This window comes from Crocodylus siamensis, chromosome 15 (assembly GCF_052110815.1).
Source record: "Crocodylus siamensis isolate JL-2025a chromosome 15, ASM5211081v1, whole genome shotgun sequence".
Classification (NCBI taxonomy): domain Eukaryota; kingdom Metazoa; phylum Chordata; order Crocodylia; family Crocodylidae; genus Crocodylus; species Crocodylus siamensis.
This window is the reverse complement of record NC_143409.1, coordinates 16,229,434-16,252,286: the sequence shown is the minus strand read 5'-3', so window position 1 is coordinate 16,252,286 and position 22,853 is coordinate 16,229,434. Positions and strand designations below refer to the sequence as shown.

The following is a 22,853-nucleotide window of genomic DNA, read 5'->3' as shown; positions in this document are numbered from 1 at the left end:
CTCCCCATAGCTCACGGACCACTAGGTCTGCCAGCAGCTTGCTCTCCCCTCCCCGCCACCAAAGAGGCAGGTAAGGGTGCGTACATGACATGGGGGTTTAATTCTCCCTAAAGTGAAGTGGTGTTTTTTTAAAAACATCGCTTCACTTTAGGGAGAATTAAAGCCCTGTGTCGTGTACAAGTGCCCTTCTATTCAAAAGCTTGTCTGATTTTATCCTAACCACGTAGTTGTTCCAATAAAAGATTTCACTCACTAAAATCCTTGTCTCTCATATGATTCCTAGACCATCATGGCTACAACATCGTTCCAACACCACCGAACTATGAAGATTTCTGTACCATATTCATTCACTTTCCTGTGAGACTTTCTGTCCAGTGGCTCTCATCTAAAATGTCTCTACACAAGCCAGCACACAATTACAATTTTTAATCTCTCACGTTTGCACCTTGTTCTGTACCTCTCAGGTACTTGCAGTGTTACTGCATGGAAGGGCACCAGTATATGTTGTTCCTCTTGATAATAATTGCCAGGGTTATTTGTAGTTTTTACTACCAATACCAGCCTTTGTTCTGCAATATTTGCTGTATTCAGAAGCAGAAAAATGTAGAATGCTACCTGCGGATCTGGGTGTCTGCTAATAATAATCTGTACAGCACCAGGACTGCAGTGGCTTAGAACAGCATAAACTTCATTAAGTGTCATGTTTTGGACAGCCGCTTCATTAATTTCTAGGATTTCATCTCCACACCTATAAAGGGATGAAAAATCCAATGAGAGGATGGTAACAAACTACACTGGTTTTTCTAACATATGGGCTCAGTGTGACTTTTACTACACAAGATGGACATTCACATGGCTGAGCTCCAGCATGATCAAGATTAAATTAGGGTATCTCATCAGGGCCTCAGTCAGAAAATAGAAAGGGATTGGACATATAGCTCATTGTTCCAGTCTGCATGAATAGGAGGTCCCTGTAGTTGGAGCAATGTGCATTTTGTATTCTAAAGACGTGACAGAAACAAGGCACAAAACTGTTTTTCACAGTCGTCTGCTGTTTTCACCCACATCTTCCTTCCTGCCACCAGTGTGACATTTCACTTGCTGCGTGTTTAAAGCTGCATTGCATTTAAAAGTCAGAAGGAACAATGTAGTAGCTGTCCTTTACACTCGATATAGGAAAATAACTCATTACAAATACACTTTTAGAGACTGGCCTCTGACATCTATCTTTGTCTACAGTTTGGCTCTCTAAGTCTTTCATAAAGAAATGAAACATTGCCCCTTGTGCAAATATCTCATACTTTCTCTGCCCTGCCTTCCATTCCAAACTGACACATTGGTGATAAGGGTTACTAACATTCACCGAAAAGCTGTGGTGACGTTTAGGTGTAAAATAATAGACATTCAACCAAAGAAAGGTTTGTTGAAATTCGTGCTTTCTGCCCAACTCTAACTCTTGCCATTCCAGCAGAAGCCGAAGGTCACAGAGCCTACCTGGTAAATTCCAGCACGCAATGTAAGCTTCAAGGGTTGTGCAAAATTTTGCCAGATGTTTCATTTTGAAGCTGTTCTGATGCATTTTGAGCTCAAACCAGTAAAATCTAAACAAAACAAAAGCCTTTGAAACAGCTTTGAAATGAAACAAGGGCACTCAAAATGTTTTGAAAGTTTTGAAATGTTTCAAGTTTCGAAGTTGGGTTTACTTGGCTTCAGCACTGGTCCCCACCAGCAGCAGCAGCCTCCTGTCATCCGGCATGCAGACCAGGGGCCCGCACCCCCGGGGGGCTGCGGGGCTGTGCCGGACTCCTCCTGGGGTGTGGGCCCCTGGTCTGCATGCCGGATGACAGGAGGCTGCTGCTGCTTGCTGCCGCCTAGGACCAGTGCTGGACACAGCCTGCGCCCAGGGCCAGGAAGACTGGTGCTGCTGCTGGCCCCAGGCAGCATCCTCCTGTTGTTCGGCACACAGATTGGGGCCCGCACCCTGCGAGGAGTCTGGCACAGCCCCCCTGGGGGTGCGGGCAAGCCCCCGATCTGCATGTCGGATGACAGGAGGCTGCTGCTGCCACCTGGGACCAGTGCTGGGTGCCCACTCGCTCCCAGTACCCCTGCCTGAGCCCTGCAGTACAGGTAGGGAACAGAGCACAACCCCAACCCTGCACACCCCACAAACTGGAGTGAGCAGCAGTGGTGGGGAACAAGCTGTTGCTCAGTGCGGAGGAAAAAGTGGCCACTCCTGCTCCCCATAGCCGGCGTCCCGTGGTGCAGTCACCCACAGCTTTGGAAGGGCTGCCCTGCCTCTCCGCAGCATCACCAGAGAGCCAGCACAGGCAGCCCCATATGGGCTCTGAGTGGCTGCAGCATGAGGCAGCAGCCACGGGGAGGAGGAGCAGCCACTTTTCCCCATGCTGAGCACCGGCTCATAACCCGCCACCGCTACTAGCCTGGGCCCCGTGCTGACTCTGAGCTGAGGAGTGGCAGCAGCAGCTGGGCAGATACTGCTGCTGGGCACAAATGAACGTGGTCTCTCTGCTCGCTGCCGCCAGGGAGTGTTTGGTGTGGCTGCTGGCCAAAGCCCGTGCCATGCTAGGCTGTGGTGGGGCTGCTTCACCATCACCCCTGTACTGCCCAGTGAGCAGCTAGGCTACAGGGAGGGAGGGAGACACTTTTCCCCCATGCTGGGCACCAGCTCATTCCCCATAGGTGAGCACGGGGTGCACGGGGTCAGGGCTGCATGCTGGTCCCCTGCCTGTACCAGGGGGCCCATGCTCCAAGGCCAGCGCCAGCGTAGCACAGAGGTGGTGATGAAGCAGCCACACTGAAGCCTAGCGCAGAGCAGGCGCCAGTTGGTGGGTGCACTGCCCAGCCAGGGCGAGCAGGGGAGCCACTTTCCTCTGTACCCAGCAGCAGCTTCTGCCCAGGTGCTGCTGCCGCAGCTCAGCCCCAACGGGTGAGCCTGGAGCTGTCACAGGGCCCAAGCTAGCAGTGGTGGCGGGTTATGAGCTGGTGCTCAGCACTGGGTAAAGTGGTCTCAGGCAGCAGCAGCAGCCTCCTCTCATCTGGCACACAGATCAGGATCCCACACCCCTGGGAGGAGTCTGGCACAGCCCTGCATCTGTCCCGGGGGTGCAAGCCACCAGATCTGCCGGCCAGGTGACAGGAGGCTGCCGGTGCCGGCAAGTCACAAGGTTTGCTTTGAACAGTTTGAGGTGCAGTTTCCCAGAAACCTCTATACCTATCTCCTTGAAACTTGGCAGGCTTCATGCTCTCAGAAGGGGCTACCCTCCCTGCGTGTTGCATTTGAATCGGGCAGGAAATGACAAAGTTATAGGTCGTTTCATACTTCCCCATTATAGTCTATGGGCAAAATGTTGAAACGGTGTTGAAACAGCGAAACAGTTTTGATGAAATGAAACAGAATAGTGCTTCTGAAATTAAACAAAACGCAAAACGAAACACTGTCCCGTTGAAACTGCAAAACAGAAGTCAAAACAAAACTGTGCTGTTTCACACAGCCCTAGTAAACATCACTCCAGCTAAATGATTTGCATTGTGCCATGGGAAATAGGATTTTGGGAGTTGTGCAACATGGAGGTTGTGCAGGGTCCATGCACAAGGATAGTGGAACAGATGGAAGCAGAGGAGTTGGCTATGGGTTGTGCCTATACAGATCAACTAGTAATGCTTTTTAGAAGAGAGGAAATGAAGTAACCATGGATGCTACTGGAACCCCTCTGATAGCTTTAATTTTGAAAGGACAGCATTTGGCACCAGGACAGATCGTGTCAATGTTTAGTCGCTCTTAGTTCTGTTCTCTTAATTCTCCATTCTCATTTGGATGCCTTACTGTCCTATTTCCTCCCAGCTTCATCCCATACCTGTGCTCCAAGCACTGACCCACCAGCATGTGGAGACAAGGGCCTGTCCTGACAAGCATGCGCATGCAGGGGCATGTGTTTCTCATGGGACAAATAGCAGCCGCACATATTTGTGAGGCTGCTATTTGTCCCTCAGCATGCCCTGCACGCATGCTCCAGCATGTGGCAAAGTGACCCGGATAGGGGAGGGGAGGTTGGGGCCAGCACCCTTACCTGGGGTTCTGGGGGCCTCCCAAGGCAGCAGCAGCACCAAACGGGCTGCTTGAAGCCTGGTCAGAGCAAAAAAAAAACCTCCACCACTGAAAAAAAGCAGTACGGTGCACAGGGCAGTAGCATGCGCCACCAGAAAGGGCACATGGCTCTGGCTGCCAGCCAGGCTTTCTTTTGGCAGTGCTTGCTGCTGCCGTATGTGCCACACTGCTTTTTTCCAGTGGTGGGTTTTTTTGACGCTGGGTTCACAAGTGCGCATGCGCCACATGCAGTTTGCAGTGCATCAACAGGACAGGCCCAAGAGCTCCATCTGAAAGGGCCAGGCTTATTTGTCAGGCGAGTCTAAAAAGTTTTTTGATGGAACATGCAGTTGGCATACCTGAGTCTCCCATCCATATGAGCCACGGACCCCGGTGAGAGTGTATGGATAAATATCCCCGAAATACACTGGAAGTAAGGGATGTTGCACAAGCCAATTCCTAGGCCAACCCCAGGCTCTGAAATAATTTGTTAAGATCTGTTATGAAATACATTACGAAATGTGTTTAAAATGCGCACATCAGATCAACTGGAGAACACTGGTTCTACACTATATCACAAAGCTTGCCAGTGCAAAACTAAGCCACATGTATTTATGTATTTCGCACATGCAAATGAAGAAGTTTTTTATTCGTTAAGTGGCAGATACATAAATAAAGTTTTGCTGGTTTCAACATTTGGTTCATAATTCGTTGGTAGCGTATCACAGATACAGCACACTACAGCCTTATTTTGCAAAAAATCTCATTCATATACACTGTATCCCAAATCCCTGTACAGGGGGAAAGAACAACAGAAGGAGAGAGAAGAATTGAGATGTGATGTTTGTGCATGGCTTGACACTTTCTCTCTCTTTCTCTGTTTCATGCAGCTTGAGATTTCTAAGAACTCATCCCCTTTGCAGGGAGCAGCCATTTGTCTCTTAGAACTGCTACCACCTCGTAGGTGAGTCATACGCTTGTGTCACGGCATCTTTACTTGTGTTCTTTATCTCGATGCCCTTGTTCTAAAGTATAAAGAAGAGTGCAAGTATAACATAAAGCGGATCATGGTGAAGGGCTTCCCAAGTTCTTCCTGTTTCATCTGGGATCAGTTTTGAGGCAGAATACGTGAATATTGTGAATGTTATTGGCTGATAATGTCTGGTCCCTCACCTTTTGGGGCATTTAATACGTGCTTGGAACAGAACAAATGTTACATCTGTCTACGCCCTAAGTCATTCTGCCAACACCTGTGATAATTGTTTATAAATAGAAAAACAAAGCAGCTGCGGGAAGAGACAAAAGAAATGCATGTTTTATATGCACATGTTTCTATGTGTTACTAAGTCATAAATCAGTTGAATTATAACGTTTAAATAATTAAGAATGAGAGTGGGCAATGCGCTTAATTAGGGGAGAAGACGGGGCTCTGAATTCCTTGTTCGGAATAAGTTTAGTGACCTAGCCACACAAAAAAAGATTGATTGGCGCTTGTGGAAATACGGTAGGCAAATGCCAACCTTTGATGGATTGCTGCCATCCTTTTCAGGAACTGAGTTCTAAATGGGGCATTTAAAAAAGAAAATCTCTAAAAACTAGATGAGGGATTAGGATAAAGTGAGAAGAGACAGGCAGAAACTAACCAAGCCACCAGTCTGTGACTCAGCAGCTTGGTTGTGAGCATGCCCTTTATTTTACCACTTACCTTTGTTGAGGGTAACTTCCATTATGACCCTGTCATTGGGTTTTGTGGTCATTAATGAGAACGTTGTACCTTCCGAACTGAAGGAGCTGTTTTCCTTGGTTATGCATGTGCTAGCGCTCAGTGACCGGCATAATTGGGACGATTGATAGCTAGAGGCAGAATGAGGTGTGCTGAGGCTTGTCCTGACTGTAAGTGTGAGAAGACCCTTTTTCGCCTGCTAGAAACGAACCAAAAAAAATGAATGGGTGAGTTCTCCCACACATGTGCAAAGACAGAAATTGTGCTGGGAAGAGAAGGCATAACCTTGAATTTTTGTAAAGCATCATAATGCGTTAATCCATACATCGATTCTCCATTCAGTTCCAGAATTTCATCACCTGTTTTGAAAAGGAAAAATAAAATTGCATTACTAATTGAGACACAAATGATCCCAAAATAGTCTTGCCTTGAGGCAAAGGCAGTAATGCATGCAGATGAAAAAATACCGTTTAGAGGCTAACTCACCTCTCATTGATTTTAATGGATCCAGATAAGGCCCATTAGTAGTATTATACTACTGCTATAATAAATATGGTGTGCTGTACCTTTTTACAAATAAGAGAACTCAATTTGCCCACTTGACAATTTGCCCACAGTTGATTAGGGTAGGACTCTTTGCAGCTGCTGGAGAAGCTTAGCTTATTACATTTTACAGAGTAATGAATAGGCAGAGCATGTCAAAAGCTTTGCAATTACGCTGAAAAGATGGTACAAAAATAGCAAAAATATTGATCTCTGTCATCAGATCTATTTATAAATGCCCAGAAAGAACATGGCATTTGCTAGCCTCCCTTCTGAGTCTGCAACCATACATACCATGCCAATTAGGCCGTGATAGGGTTGGAGTGTTGTTGTAGCTGTGATGGTCTAGGAAATATGCAAGAAACAAGAGTGTTTTGGTGATATTTTTTATTGGATCAACCATATAGGTGGGAGGAATGTTAGCCAAGCTTTCTGGCATCAAGTCCCCTTCTTCAAATTGTGGACACTTGCCACGTTGGAATGGAATGAAATCACCTCATCATTCACAAAATACTTGAGCTGGAGTTTTGACCTTATGTCACCAGCCCCTCAAGCCATGTGATTCTTCTTTGCTATGCATTTTAAAGGTCTGTTTTACATATTTACTAAAATATTTTAAAGGTCCTGAAAAATCATTCCAAAGATGTTTTAGTAACTTCTCACCTTCTTGTAACCTCCCGTCAGCAGCAGCAGCTCCACCTGGAAAGATAGTCTTAACGTAGATGCCTATAGGTCCATAAATACTGTCCTTCCCTCCGACAATGCTGAAACCCAGACCCTAATTTGCAGAGGAGAGAGACAGTGCCCATGCTTATTTCACATCTTGGTTTGTTTTCTGTGGTATAACGTTATGCGGGCAATATAAATTGTCAGAATGATATAGTGAACATGTGTCCATACATTAAAAATATGTAAAACAAAGCAAATTGATCTGATTCTGAAAAATGCAATGGATGTTTGAAAATATTCTGACGAAATCAGGCACAATGGTTAGCACATATTTACACTCCTTATGTCTACACTCTAATTACCCACTTTGCCATTGATGCAACATGGGATCTTGAGTAAGTGAAGAAACTTCTTTTCACCTCAGTTTCCCCCCTCCCCACCACTTCTTGAAATGCTTTTGATACAAGAATGATCTGAGCATGTTGTGGCATTATTTTATTCCTATTAACTTATGAGGGATGTTCTGAAATTGTACTAGGGCCAGATCCATAACTAGGACTCTCAAGTGCTACCATAACCTAGGTGATAAATAATATTTTTGTATTTTATTGCACTTCACAGAATGATTCTCAGTCAGATCTGTCATCAACACTGTTATTTAGAAATAAGTTTGATCTTTATTAGGGCATTTACAAGCCTAAAAGCCCGTGTTTAAGCTTTTAGCTTCCATATTCTCTATTTATGCATCCCAGGTTGCAAATGAAAGTCAGTGAAAACTAATTGCATGTGCTAATGCAAATATGGAGCCAGAAAGAGACAGCATACCCACTTCCCCTTTTTAATTGGAAATGCAACTATTTTCTCTCTCACTTGGATGAGATGGTTTAGGCAGTAATGATTCTGCCTTCAATAGGGGTTCAAACTAGCATATAACCTCCTGAGGTCTCTTCCAGCCCTATTTTCTGTGATACTCTGTATTTATAAATGAAGTCTTATTTGCCTATATGTGATTTGATGGATGATCAAACTTCTTTCCCCTTCAGAATCAGACCAGAGCAGAAAACAAGACTCTCAGCTAGTTGAGGGCAGCTGGCACCTTGCAGTCTGCCCTCAACAGGTAAGAGGATACAACCAAACTGTTAGTTTTGTTGTGTTGAGGCTTAGGAAAGGAGCTGAATAAAAGCTGTTATTCACTCACAGGTCTGATGCGGCATAGATAGGATAGTCCGCTATTCAGCCCTGACATGAAAGAAACAGCTATAGAAGTGATAAGCTTATTGGATGCCTGTAGATGTAATTACAGCACGTCAGAGCAGACTCGATTAGTCAAGTCTGCTGAAGCATTGTAAATACCGTGCTCCAGACAGCCTCCATGTCTTGTGTATCAGCGTCTCCATGCTTCAAAAGGGCAGTGGGGGGCCTTTAACTAAAGCTCATTGAATGAACTTTAGTTCAAGCAACCCTGCCACCATTTTTGAGCGCATGAACACTGATACATGAGACACTGTGGTGCTTTAATTAGAGCAGTTCTCAGAGCCGTTCTAATTAAAGCACGCCCTACTCCCACCTTGGAGCACGTATAAAAGTGCCCATTCAGGCCTTGTCCTCTCTGTTAAAACTGCCAAGGGTGTCAAGGAATATCAGTCACATGATTTGGATATATTCAGTAGCAACTAACTGTGACTACCACTTACAGGTCTCAGATGACTACCAGAGAGCCAACAGATGGTGATGACTTTTTGTTCACTCCTGCCTACAGATGGATTTGAACTGGTAACCCAAAGGCTTGATATCCTTTTACCAGCTTCCCTGCCCATTTGATAGTGAAGTTTATACCTGACAAAACAGTGAACATTTTAATCATGGTACTGATTACATGGTACGTAGAAGCATCTCACCTTTCCTTGGCCTTTCATCAAAACAATGTTTGAGATTACAGATGCTTGGGAACTGCAAGATGCATGCATTAACTGAGCACTGCTGAGTGATCTAGAAGGTCTTGAAACAGGCTGCAAACAGAAAACAATGGTTTGAGTGGAGTTCCAGGCAGTCTCATACATAGCAGATGAACACACACGACTGGTTTGGGGACTGAATTCAGTGTCCCAGTGGAGACCTTATCCAACCCTATAATCCTATGTTTCAATCTTCTCTCCTTATATTTGATTATTTTAAATATACCATTAGTAAAGTAATCCTCATGTTTATGTGTCTATTGTTCTATTCACTTTTCAAGGAAGTGTTTCTATTGAGCAGGGGCTTTTAACTGAAACGTGACAATGTGTGAAAATCCCCAGGATGACTATATGGGTCGTGATTTCTGAATGCTGTACAGAAACAATGCACTCTTAATAGAACTATGACATTCCCACAAGCAGAATTGTCTGAATCCGAAGCCCGTACTTCTGTAGTTTTTCAAATGCACAGGATACTAAGACTAAACCCTGAGGATGTGCCTATATGCTATTCTAAGCCCACTAAAATTATATGAGTAATATATTTTATTAGACCAGTTATAAAGTTGGTAAACCTGTTGTAAAAGACAATCATGGGGGCACAAAACACCCCACATCAGGTCTGAGCATTTGGGGTCTGAAAAACATACCAAACCTCTCTCCCAGCAAGAAAGATATTAGCAGATAAATCTGCATCTTACATGCTATCTGGATCATCATGGTTACAACAGGATAACATTGCTACAATTGTTTATATACTCAGCAACTATAATTCTTTCTTAGATTTGTAATGTACAGTGTACTCCAGTCAGGTGCAAGGCCTTGAGACCATGCACTTCCTGTGAGTCTGCCCTTACCTGTGCAGAGTGTAAACAATCCCAAGGAATAGCCTGTGCAAAATACTTTGCACTTCATTGAGACTTAGAGGTAGTTAGCCTTGTTAGTCTGAAGTTATGCAGAAAGCAGGGTCAGAGAATATTTAAATAACTTGATTCCTTTCTATTAAGTACCCCTGCTCTCTGCAAGTCTATTTACAACATCTGACAAGTAGGGTATAGCCTAAAGAAGCTCATACTTTTTCAAGACTTGTTTCCTTGCTGGGATGGGTACAGAAGTGCTCTGTGCATGTTTTACAGTGCTGTAATTTAAAGCACTTTATAGTGCTATAAAAGTTGCAGTGCTCTTAAATGTGACAGTGTTTGGTGGAGGGGGCCTCTCAGCCTCCCTGCACTTTCCAGGCTAGGAGGCAGGGGGTGCTTTGCAGCCTCCTGGGCTTCTCCACTGGTCAGAAATTTGACCAGCTTACAGAAGTTATTTAAAACACTGTAGGTTGCTAAAATGCTGTAAAATACAGTGCTTCAAATTTAATACCTCATTTAACAAGGATTAATTTACAGCTCTGTATCCATTTTAAAGTGCTGTAAAGCTCTGCACTTCTGTTAAGTCATGGCAATAAAGTGCTTTAAATGGCAAAAAAAGCAACTTCTATACACACCCTTGTTTCTCACGGCGCTTTAGAAGGCTTGGAAATGACAGCTCTCCCTCAATTTCCATAATTACTCAATTATATTTCAAAGTAAAAAAATTCAGCAAAGTAGGCTGAAGAATCCCTGTGCATAATAAAGTGCTTGTGCATTTAACCAAAAGGGGGTAGCTGGTGTTTCATAAAATGTAAGCAATAAGCCAAAATTAGGGCTAGTGTGTTATGTAGTTAAGTGAATTAAGCAATAATCTGATATGCATACAAATGGAACAAACTGCACTCTTTATTTACTTGGTGTCAGATGAGAGTCTAGGCCCTACTAATATTAGTGGTGTGGATTACTTTAAATGCACATTTTTGCCAAGGTATTTGTGCTTTTGGACATCAGGGTCATAACAGGGATGGTCTAAAGACTGCAGTAAGAATGTTAAATTCTTATTCCTGATCCTATATTTGTTGCTGATTATTTCTGTATATGCAGACATGTCACACGTTTTTGGTGTTTCAGTTTTGCTGTTCATAAAATGGTGAAAATTATAGTAACCAATAATATAGTGCCTTTTATAGTATACTTTTAGTCAATGCCTCCAGAAGTGCATTGAAGATTTAAAGTGCTATGTATTGTTGTTAAATGACAGCGTAGAATGCTCCCCCTTGATTAATGTAAGAAGTAGGAGTTACTTTTTGTTGAATATAAATGGTGAGAAGGCAATAACAGTTTACAGACAGACCACTTCCTTCACCGCATGAGACGCGATGAATTTTAATAAGAGTCTATAGTGATACACATAATGAAGTCCCCTCCTGTTTGAACATTATAGAGTGGATATTGCAATGCTAATTTAAGCACACGGTTGAGTTATTACCCTAGGCTAAATTTACATAAAGTTCAGCAGGGCCAGATGCATTAACAATGAAACTCTGAGCAAGTTTGGATTTTCTACAAATTTGTTTATGCAATAAAGTGAAACTAACAGGTGTGGGGCAATCTAGTGCTCAGGATCCCAGCCAAGAAATCTGCTTTTACATATGTCAGGAAATAAGCCTTGAGCATTACATGAACATTCACTCAGCACAGAGCTGAGAAAGTGAGGATCCAGGAGATGTCTGGGCCAGGCCACAAATATGCTCTGATACGCATGTGTCTATCAGTGGTATGGATTATTTATCTCTCAGATGAGGGACTATATCCCTGTTAGGGATCTGAAGGATGTACTAAGAGAAAGGTATAAACTCACCAAGGCTGAAATTTATCTCACTGAGGAAGGGCACTTCTTCTAGCAGAAGCTCCATACTACTTACATGTGGCCAGCAGGACAGATTAGCCATACCAGAGGGGATGTAGACAGATGTAGCAATTAATATCAAAGGATAACAGTGTAAACTGTTATGATGCCAGTGTTACATCTGCATGATGCTATAGTGATGCAGGTGTAGGAAAAACACAGTACAACTTTAACCCGTCTTTCTTCAAGGCCAAAGTTAGCATTACTCCACTTTTCACTAACACTATAGGATCATGCAGACAGATGGTAACAGCTGATGTGGGTTCCAGAGAAACAGCTCCCCTTCCCTTTCAAAGTGACTAAGGGATACGTTTGTCCATACCCAGAGCTAATCCCCTGGTTGAGGGCTGGTTGTGCTAGTGCACTCTCTGCTAACTTTACACACTTACATGTGTTCAGGGTGAAATGAAGAAGGGGCCTCTGTGGATCCATGTGTAACTACAAAACCCTGCATAGGGCAAGTGGAGGGGCAGTAGTTTGCTGGAGAAGTGACCAGGAAGGTGCCATGCTCTCCTGTAGCCTCTCCTGCTATCCTGGCCTTATTTTGCACACAGTCATTTTAATAGCTTTGTGCAGGTATGGAGTTGGGATGGGCAGAGGTGGCATGGCTGACGTAGCACAGAGATGCACAGATTCTTTGTATTGCTATTTCTGCCTCAATGTGGCCTTCAGAGTGAGAATGTTTTTGCAGGAAACCCAAATGCAAATATTCTTTGGTGTGTTCTTATTGAGCCTAGTGAATTTACACCTTCTGATGTGTGATTTCCTGTTGAACTTACCGGAGCTCTTCCTGCCGAACAGTCTAGCTGTTGAGAAAGTGATTTCTGGTTACAGTAAAGAGAATAGGGCTGTCTGTCTCTGTATGCCGCTGCTTTCTTAGCCATTTGACAGTCAATTTCCCCTATCCAGTAAGGATTTACACCTGTTAGAAACAGGACATACAACACACAATTTTTCACAAGCATTCGGTTCAAACACTTCTGAATGGAACAGTTAAGAGGTGCTCAATAAACAATATACAATAAAGGTGTCTTCCTCTTAGGAAGACATTTTGGGTTGTGAATCTAACTGGTGAGGACGGAGTCCCTGGATCCTTAGAAGCCCCCACTGCGTTTCAGGTGCACTCAGTTTATGTGACTTCACCTTCACAGACTGTCCCACATGGGGACGGTTACAACAGTTACCTTCACTGTATTGATGATGCTTTTGGAACAAAATCACAGTAATTTGAAGTAAAGAAGATATAGGAAGTTTTTATAATAGAATCAAAGGAGTTACCAATAATAAGACACATTATTTCTTGTGTTTTCTTCTAGGTTGGTGGACCTCCTCCGGCGGGCTTTAAACTAGGCTCGTTGTGGGAAGGGGAAGACAAGGGTGGAGGAATCATGAGACTGCCAGACCAAGGAACACCCACAAGTCCAGCCCAGCCTAGACCAACAAGCGAAACGTATACGCAGGTAAGCGACAGGGGCCAGGGCAATGCTGAGAGTAGGGGGCCAGTGTACACATCCACAGGAGGCCTCAAATGCCTCTACACAAGTGCTCATAGTATAGGAAATAAGTAGGAGGAACTCACCCTCCTCCTAGCTGACACCAGCCTGGACATAGTGGGGATCACTGAAACGTGGTGGGACTCAACGCATGACTGGGCGGTGAATGTCAAGGGCTATAGGCTGTACAGGAGGGACAGAATAGGAAGGAAAGGTGGGGGTGTGGCACTCTACATTAAGGAGGAATACACATCCTCGTCAATTAACAAAGAATCAGAGGAAGGGCACTCTGAAGTGCTCTGGGTTAGAATACAAGGCAGTCGAGGGGAAAGAGACTTAACGGGGGGGAGCCTACTACAGACTTCCCAACCAAGGGGAAGAGCTCGACCAGGAATTCTTAAGTCAACTCATGGAGGTAGTGAAGTCAAAGGATGTAGTTGTCATGGGGGACCTGAACTTTCCGGACATCTGCTGGGAAGAGCAGTCAGCCAGAACTGACTGCTCACGTAGGTTTCTAGCCAGAATACAGGACCTCCATCTAACCCAGGAGGTGCACAGCCCCACCAGGGGAGATGCCTTGCTGGACCTGGTGGTGGCCACAGGAGATGACCTGGTGAGGGGGCTGCAGGTGCTCGACCACCTGGGTGACAGTGATCATCGCCTGCTGGAATTCACCATCCAGTGCAAGGTGGCAAAGGCCTACAGCAAGGCAGCAGCCCTAGATTTCAGGAGGTGGACTTCAATGAGCTAAGGAGAATAGTCAGGGAAGCACTGAGGTCCCAGAGGGGAGGGGAGCCAGGTGTCCAAAGAGAGTGGTCGCTCCTTAAGGACATGGTCCTCCAAGCCCAAAGGGAGGTAATCCCAATGAAGATCAAAGGGAGCAGGAGGGCACACAAGCCCCCATGGCTCACCAAAAGCATCCAGGAATGTCTCCTAGCTAAAAGGGAGGCGTACACCCAATGGAAAGGAGGGGCCATCACCAGGGAGGACTATACTGCAGTTGCTTGGGGATGTAGGGGGGCAGTCAGGACGGCCAAGGCAGAGATGGAACTGGGACTAGCTTCCCGAATTAAGGACAACAAGAAGTCCTTCTTTAAATACATAGGGGGTAAAAAGAAGGTTCCGGGTAATGTGCGGCCCCTGCAGGAGACGTTAGGAAATTTGTTCATCACACCAGATGACAAACCCAACATATTTAACAATTTCTTTGCCTCCATTTTCCTAAGCAGGGACTGGAACAGTCACCCCACCTCTGGGCCCCCTTCAGGCCCCAGGGGAGGCGCACCTAGGCCATGGGTTAGTGAGAAACTAGTTAGGGAACTTCTGGAGGAACTGGATGTATTCAAGTCAGCCGGTCCAGACAATCTCCACCCAAGAGTACTGAGGGAATTGGCTGAGGTCATTTCAGGACCCCTGGCACAGCTTTACAAGCACTCGTGGTGCTCTGGTGTGGTGCCAGAGGACTGGAAGAGGGCCAGTGTGGTTTCCATCTTCAAAGAGGGAAGGAGGAGGACCTGGGAAACTACAGGTCAGTTAGTCTTACCTGATCCTGGGCAAGCTTTTTGAGAAAATTATTCTGGCACATATCCACGAGGGGCCAGCAGGGGAGGTCATGCTTAGGGGCAACCAACACAGGTTCATTAGCGGTAGGTCCTGTCAGACCAACCTGATGGCCTTCTATGATCAGATCACCAAATCCTTAGACGCAGGGGTAGCAGTGGACATAGTCTTCCTGGACTTTTGGAAGGCCTTTGACACTGTCTCTCACTCTGTTCTCATTAAGAAACTGGGGGGCTGTGGTGTTGACACCCCCACAGTCAATTGGGTCACAAACTGGCTGGAGGGCCACACCCAGAGAGTGGTGGTGGAGGGGTCATTTTCGGCCTGGAGGGATCTGGGCAGTGGGGTCCCCCAGGACTCGATCCTCAGGCCCGCACTGTTCAACATCTTCATCAGTGACTTGGACAAAGGGGTAAAAAGCACCCGGTTCAAATTTGCTGATGACACTAAGATGTGTGGGGATGTGGGCACGCTAGAAGGGTGCAATCGGACCTAGACAGGTTACAGGGGTGGGCAGATGAGAATAGGATGTGATTCAGCACCGACAAGTGCAAAGTGATGCACCTGGGGAGGAACAACCGGCACCATACCTACAGGCTGGGGAACTCCCTTCTTGTCAGGGCAGAGGCAGAAAAGGATCTGGGGGTCATCATTGACTCCAAGATGAACATGGGCCGGCAGTGTGGGGATGCAGTCAGGAAGGCTAACTGCATCTTGTCATGCATCCACAGATGCATCTCGAGCAGGTCCAAGGAGGTGATCCTCCCCCTCTATTCAGCACTGGACAGGCCACAGCTGAGTCCAGTTCTGGGCGCCACACTTCAAGAGGGATGTGGACAACATGGAGAGGGTCCAGAGGAGGGCCACTCGCATGATCAGGGGACAGCAGGGAAGGCCTTATGAGGAGAGGCTACGGGACCTGAACCTGTTCAGCCTCCACAAGAGAAGGCTAAGGAGGGATCTAGTGGCCTGTTACAAACTAGTCGGGGGGATCAGCAGGCACTGGGGAAGTCCCTGTTCCCCTGAGCACTGCCAGGAGTGACCAGGAATAATGGTCACAAGCTGGCAGAAAGTAGATTTAGGCTAGACATCAGGAGGCGCTACTTCACGGTCAGGGCGGCTAGGATCTGGAACCAACTTTCAAGAGAAGTTGTGCTGGCTCCTACCCTGGGGGTCTTTAAGAGGAGGTTAGATGTACACCTTGCTGGGGTCGTTTGACCCCAGTACTCTTTCCTGCCATGGCAGGGGGTCGGATTAGATGATCTACTCAGGTCCCTTCCGACCCTAGAAACTATGAAACTATAAGCTCAGTTCATCCATTTGCTGTTAATCTGCACAAGCCATGTGATACCAGAGTGGATCCAGAGCTGGTGTGGTGGCACCCACCTTTTGGACCACACTGCAGGAGCAGCAGGTAGGGGCATTTTAAGTAGGGCTGTGTGAAGCTTTGGTAGCCAATTCAATTTGGAGGAGATTCAGCCTGATTCGGAGGCTGAATCTCAGAATACAAATCGATTCAGGAGACCCATTAAAAGGTCCAATTGAATCAGAAGCCAATCGAATTGGAGATTCAGGTGGTCCCCATGTGCCACTGCAGGGAGCTGGACCTGGACTCCATGCCAGTGAGTAGGGGGCAGGCAGGCTAGAGGTGGCGGGAGGGGATCATGCGAGGACCCTTCCCTGGCCCCATTCCCCGCCAGCTACCCCAGCCCTCCCGAGTGTCCCCCGACCTGGACCGATTCCTGCCCACTCCCCCAGCACCCCCCCCACCCTCCCTATAGCTGCCCTGTCTGGCCCTGGCATCCCAGCACATTAAAAAAAACAACAACAAACAAACAAAAGCCCTGCACTCACCAGATGCAGCAGCAGTGATCGGGGCCTCTGGGGGCTCGTGGCAGAGCCCCCTTACACAGCAGGGGCAGTGGGCATTTCCTCCCCCTGTGCCTGGCACCCATGTGGCAGCTGTTGTATCATGCAGGTGCAGCACAGCTCGGCAGGGTGCCACACGCTATCCTGGAGCTGGGGTGGCTCCAGCAACCACCCAGAACCCAGCAGTACTCAGCCCACATGGCCCCAGCTCCCAGACAGCATGCAGAGCCTCACGGCACCCTGCTGAGCCATGCTGCACCCACCCAATGCGACAGCTGCTGCATGGATGCCAGGCAAAGGGGGCCGATCCCTGCTGCCCTGCACTGTGCAGGGGGGTTCTGCCATGAGCCCCGAGCTGCTGCATCTGGTGAGTGTGGGGCTTTTTTTTTCTTGTTTTTTTTTCCTTTTTTTTTGTTTTGTTTTGTTATAAAGTGCCAGGATGCTGGGGCCAGGCGGGGCAGCCATAAGGGGGCTGGGGAAGCAGGTGGGAGGTGGAGCCATGCTCGCTGCTGCCATGCCCCCGCCACCAATATTGCCGCCACCTGTTCAATTCAGAGGAGATTTGGCCTGATTTGGTGGCTGAATCTCTAAATCTGAATTGGCTGAATCAAATCAGGACAGTGATTTGAATCACCAAATTGAATCACTGTCCCTCCAAATTGGCCAAACCAAAGCTGAATTGAATACTTGCTGCTTAGCACAGGCCTAATTTTAAGTTTCTGAAGCAAGTAAGAATTCCTCATCTCCCTTCCTCTCCATGCTTCAAGTCACATTCCCTCCTCTCCCCTACCTATTACTGCTGCTGTTCTCACCATCACTGACTGACTCAGGGACAAGGGGAGCTCAGAGCCACTCCTGCCCTGTCCCAACCAGGCTTCACAGGGAGCTGGGCTCAGCCAGGGACAGCAGTACTGGTAGGTGAGTTCCCCCTCCTTGTCCATTTCCCCCAAATGTTTCATAAGCCTGAAGGGGTGGCATCAGCCTCTTCCCAGTGGTGGGGCTCAGGTGAGCTAAACAGAAAATGGGGAGGACTGTGCAGACAAAGGCAGGACACAGGCCCCATGGGCTGGGCCGTGCCAGGAGCACTCCACCTCTGTGAATGGGAGTGGGGTGGGCTCAACTGTATGAGATGGTCATTGGGATCTGGGGAGGAAGTGGGGGGGCTTGGGCAGGGGTGGTGCTGGGAGGAGTAGCTACAGGAGGACTAAGGCAAATTTTGGGGTATCTGTAGCTCCCCCAAGCTCCCTCCAGTGCTGCCCCTGCCAGCCTGAGAGCAGGCTCATGGGAGGGGACCAGAGACCTGCCCACTTACTGCTGCTGCCACTACTGCTATCCCTGGCTAAGTCTGTCTCTCTGTGCAGCCCAGCTGGAGGGCAAGAGCAACTCTTGAGCTCCCCCATGCCCAAGGTCAGCCAGGGACAGTAGCAGTGGTTGTGGGGTAGGGAGGGAATGGAACAGGAGGTACAGCGCCTCTCAACACAGAGGGAAAGGAAGGAGTTGCAGAGGGGGAAAAAGATTCTTACCTGACTCAGGGACTTTAAAGTAATCTGCAGCTGCTGTTCTCATGGCGATTCTGGTTATGCCACTTAAGTTCATTTGTAAATAACCTTTCCTATTATTCTTGTTTTGTAAATAAAGTGTAAACAGTTGAATCAGTTAAGTGTTAGACCTTCTTGGGACCATGGGCTGCTCTGTGGGGAGCAGGGGCCACCTGGAAAGTAAATTGGTGCGGGCTGGAAGGGCTGAAGAGATCCAGATCTCTCAACCTTTCCTCATAGGATCTTTCACAGAGGCCACTAATCATGTGAGTCTCCACACTCTCACCACACCATCCCTGATATTGGGCAGGGGTGGCAACTGTTGGGTTGCCACCCAGGTTACATTCATTACAAGATATTTCTCTGACAGTATCTCCTTGGAAGCTAAAGTTCAAGTAAATTTCATTTCAATTTGTGTGATGTCTCAGTGAAGTCTCAACTTCCCTGGCCTCCTGACTTCAGAAGGGCCAACTTTAGTAAACTTAGTTAGTGAGGTGACAGAACTCAAGAGCATCGAGCTAATGGGGGTCCAGGAGGGTTGGAATCCTTGGGTCACAAAAGGCGTCTCTCTCTTTATGAAGGAAAAGGGCCAAGGGGATTTTAAAAAAAAAGTCCCCTTGGCTAAACAGGGAGCTCCAGGAATGACAGGTCAAAGAAAGAGATTTATAGGCAGTGGAAGCAGGGGGCAGCCACCACCCTGGTGCACCAAGGCAGGACTGGAGCTTAGGCTGGTGACAACAATTAAGGACAATAAAAAGTCCTACAGATACATAGCAAGCAAAAGGAAAGCACAGAGTAACATCCCTATGCAGGACAAATCAGGACAGTTGGTGGCTGACACAAGGAAAAAAAGGCAGAGCTCTTCAATGAGTTCTTTGCTTCAGTATTCCTAAATACTGGCCAAGACAATCCCTTACCCTGAGCACAGACAGATGTCCAAAAGGTACAAGACCGCCAAAGGTTAGTACTGAATTAGTTAAAGAGCACTTGGAGGGGCTGGATGGGTACAAGTCAGTTGGCCGGGATGATCCCCATCCGTGGGTGCTGAAGGAATTGGCCAATGTCATAGCTGAGCCACTGGCACGGCTGTTTGAGCACTCATGGTGCTCTGGCCAGGTCCCTGAGGACTGGAAAATGGCCAACGTGGTGCCTATTTTTAAGAAGGGGAGAAGGGATGAGCTGGGCAACTTTAGGCCAGTCAGTCTTACCTCTGTCCCTGGGAAAATACAGGAAAAAATCATCAAAGAGTGCATTTGTGAAGGCCCAGCAGGGGAAACGATGCTGAAAGGAAAGCAGCACGGGTTCATCGCAGGTAGATCCTGCCTGACAAACCTTATAGCCTTTTATGACCAGGTCACACACAGCCTTGACACAGGAGCTGAGGCCAATGTCATCTACCTGGATTTTAGGAAGGCCTTTGACATGGTTTCTCATCCTATTCTCACGGGGAAGCTAATGGGCTGTGGAGTAGATGCTTACACAGTCAGGTGCGTGGCCAATTGGCTCAGGGATCGCACCCAGAGAGTGGTGGTGGACAGGTCATTCTCAGCCTGGAAGGAGGTGGGCAGTGGAGTCCCACAGTGTTTGGTCCTTGGACCAGTGTTATTTAATATCCTCATCAGTGATTTGGATGAGGGTGTGGAGAGCACCCTCTCTAAGTTCACAGATGATACCAAGTTATGGGGCAAAGTTAATACACCGGAGGACAGGGAGCAGATACAGGCTGATCTGAACAGGTTAGATCAATGGGCGGAATGAAATAGGATGCAATTCAACAAAGATCAATGTAAGGTACTCCACCTAGGGAGGAGGAATCCCTAGCACACCTAAAGGTTGGGGGATGACCTCTTCAGCAGCATAAAAGCTGAAAGAGATCTTGGAGTCATAGTTGACTCCAAGATGAACATGAGCCAGCAGTGCAATGAGGCCATCAACAAAGCCAATCGCACCTTGTCGTGTATTAGCAGGTACACAACCAACAGACTGGGGGAGGTGATGCTCCCCCTCTATGCAGCATTGGTCAGGCCGCAGTTGGAGCACTGTGTCCAGTTCTGGGCGCTGCACTTCAAGAGGGACACGGAGAATCTGGAGAGGGTTCAGAGGAGGGCCACTTGCATGATTAGTGGCCTCTGTAAAAGAACCTGTGAGGAAAGGTTGAGAGATCTGGATCTCTTCAGCCTTCCCAAAAGACGGCTGAGGGGTGACCTTGTAGCCACCTATAAGTTTATCAGGGGAGGTCAGCAGGGAATTGGTGATGCGCTGTTTACCGAAGTGCCCCAGGGAGTAACCAGGAATAATGGGTGCAAACTAGTGGAGAGTAGGTTTAAGTTAGACATTAGGAAGACATGTTTTACAGTAAGGGTGGCCAGAGTCTGGAATGGGCTTCCAAGAGAGGTGGTGCTGCCACCTAACTTGGAGGTCTATAAGAGAAGGCTTGACAGTCACCTGGCTGGGGTCATCTGACCTCAGTCCTCTTTCCTGCCAGCAGCAGGGGGTCAGACATGATGATCCATTGGGTCCCTTCTGACTCTAGAATCTATGAGTCTATGAATCTACTGCTAAGGTCTTCTAGTGTGTAACATAGCCGTGTCCAGAAAAAAAATCAAACATAATGAATGTAGGAAAATCACCAATGAAGAGGTCAGGTATACTCTGTAGGCAGTAGGGCTGTGCAAAACAGCACCGTTCCGATTCAACTTCCATTTCGACGATTCGACAGAACAGTGTTTCGTTTCAAGTTTCATAGAAACATAGAATCACTGAGTCGGAAGGGACCTAGACAGATCATCTAGTCTGACCCCTTGCCATGGGCAGGAAGGAGCACTAGGGGAGGCAGGGGTCATAAGCCCCCTGCCAGGTGCCTATCCAGTCTCCTCTTGAAGATCTCCAGGGAAGGTGGAGGCTGTTTTGCACAGCCCTACTGCTTACAGAGTATACCTGACCTCTTCATTGGTGATTTTCCTACATTCATTATGTTTGATTTTTTTTCTGGACACGGCTATGTTACACACTAGAAGACCTTAGCAGCAGATTCATAGACTCATAGATTCTAGAGTCAGAAGGGACCCAATGGATCATCATGTCTGACCACCACCTCTCTGGGAAGCCTATTCCAGGCTCTGGCCACTCTTACAGTGAAGTAGTTCTTCCTAATATCTAACCTAAACCTATCCTCCCTTTCATTTCGTTTCGAAAGCACTGTTCCATTTCATTTCATCGAAACTGTTTTGCTGTTTCAATGCTGTTTCAATGTTTTGCCCATAGGTTATTATGGGGAAACATTAAATGCAGCAGGCAGGCATATTGGGGGCTTGCTCGCACCCCCAGGAGGACTGCAGGGGCTGTGCCAGAGTCCTCCCAGGGGTGCAGGCCCCCGATCTGCCTGATCAGGGGAGGTCAGCAGGGAATCGGTGATGCGCTGTTTACCAAAGTGCCCCAGGGAGTAACCCGGAATAATGGGTGCAAACTAGTGGAGAGTAGGTTTAAGTTAGACATTAGGAAGACATGTTTTACAGATCTGCCTGACAGATGACAGACCGGTGCTGGGCACAGCCTGCACCCAGTGTCCAGGAAGATCAGCGCTGTCACTGGCGCCAGGCAGCAGCACCCAGTTCCTGTCAGCCGGCAGGCAGACCAGGGGCTCGCACCCCTGGGAGGATTCCAGCACAGCCCCATCAGCCCTCCTGGGGGTGCCAGCGGGCCCCGGAACTGCTGCTGGATGACAGGAGACAGGCGCTGCCGCCTGGTGCTAGGGCCATCCTTGTTGGGGGTAAATCAGGGCAACCGCCCTGGGCCCCATGCTTTGGGGGGCCCCACGGAGCTGGGCAGAGTAGCCGTGGTGACTCTGCACTGCCAGTGCCAGCAGCTTTGCATCTGACCTCTCACTACCCCTCCCCACCACTGCCACCAATGGTGGCTTCTTTGCATCCAGGGTGCACAGGATTGGGGTGGGGGCAGGCCCCTGCATGAAATGATTTGCTTCAGGCCCTGTACCCTCCTCGGGTTGAGGGTGTGGGGCCCGGGGCAAATCAGTTTGACCTGCCCCCAGCTCAGTCCCACGTGCCCTGGATGCAGCTTTCCTGTTACCCCCCACGTTGCTGCCACTGCCGAGGAGGGTGCAGGGCCCAGGGCAAATTACTTCATGCAGGGAACTGCCCCCACCCCAATCCCGCATGCCCTGGATGCAAAGAAGCTGATGGCAGCACTGGCAGGGGTAGCGAGTGTCCAGATGCAAAGCCACCGGTGGCAGCAGCGCAGAGTCACCACAGCCACTCCGCCTGGCTCCACGGGATCTCCCGAAGTGCGGGGCCAGGGACAGTTGCCCCAATTCGCCCTCACCCCCAGGGACGGCCCTGGCTGCCCCTGGGCCCAGGCAGCAGCACCCAGCTTCTGTCAGCCAGCAGGCAGATTGGGACCGCCAGAGTCCCCTGGTGGTGCATGCCCCCGATCTGCCTGCTGGGTGACAGGAGCTGAGTGCTGCCTACTGGGGCCAGTGGCAGCACTGATCTTCCCGGTACCGGATGCGGGCTGCGCCCAGCACTGGTCTGTCATCCAGCAGGCAGATTGGGGGCCTGCATCCCCAGGAGGACTCTGGCACAGCCCCCACAGCCCTCCCGGGGCTGCAGGCAA

General features: G+C 48.0%; 1 protein-coding gene across 9 annotated transcripts in view; it reads right to left on the bottom strand.

Annotated features, from left to right (window-relative positions):
• IL16 (interleukin 16) overlaps positions 1-22,853 on the bottom strand; it is an 88,151-nt gene that overhangs the window by 20,143 nt on the left and 45,155 nt on the right. For 7 of the 9 annotated variants that reach the window (XR_016439274.1, XM_090028497.1, XM_090028495.1 and 4 more), the window contains 7 exons: positions 12,544-12,686; positions 8,939-9,049; positions 7,035-7,149; positions 6,114-6,187; positions 5,811-6,027; positions 4,465-4,582; positions 616-748 (listed from right to left, as the gene is read on the bottom strand). Coding sequence is in view for 8 of the 9 variants with exons in the window: in XM_090028497.1 (XP_089884623.1) it covers positions 616-748; positions 4,465-4,582; positions 5,811-6,027; positions 6,114-6,187; positions 7,035-7,149; positions 8,939-9,049; positions 12,544-12,686 (911 nt within the window). In the remaining variant the exon portion in view is untranslated. The remainder of the gene's footprint in view (positions 1-615; positions 749-4,464; positions 4,583-5,810; positions 6,028-6,113; positions 6,188-7,034; positions 7,150-8,938; positions 9,050-12,543; positions 12,687-22,853) is intronic. The other 2 variants (XM_090028499.1, XM_090028501.1) reach the window with 1 other exon arrangement.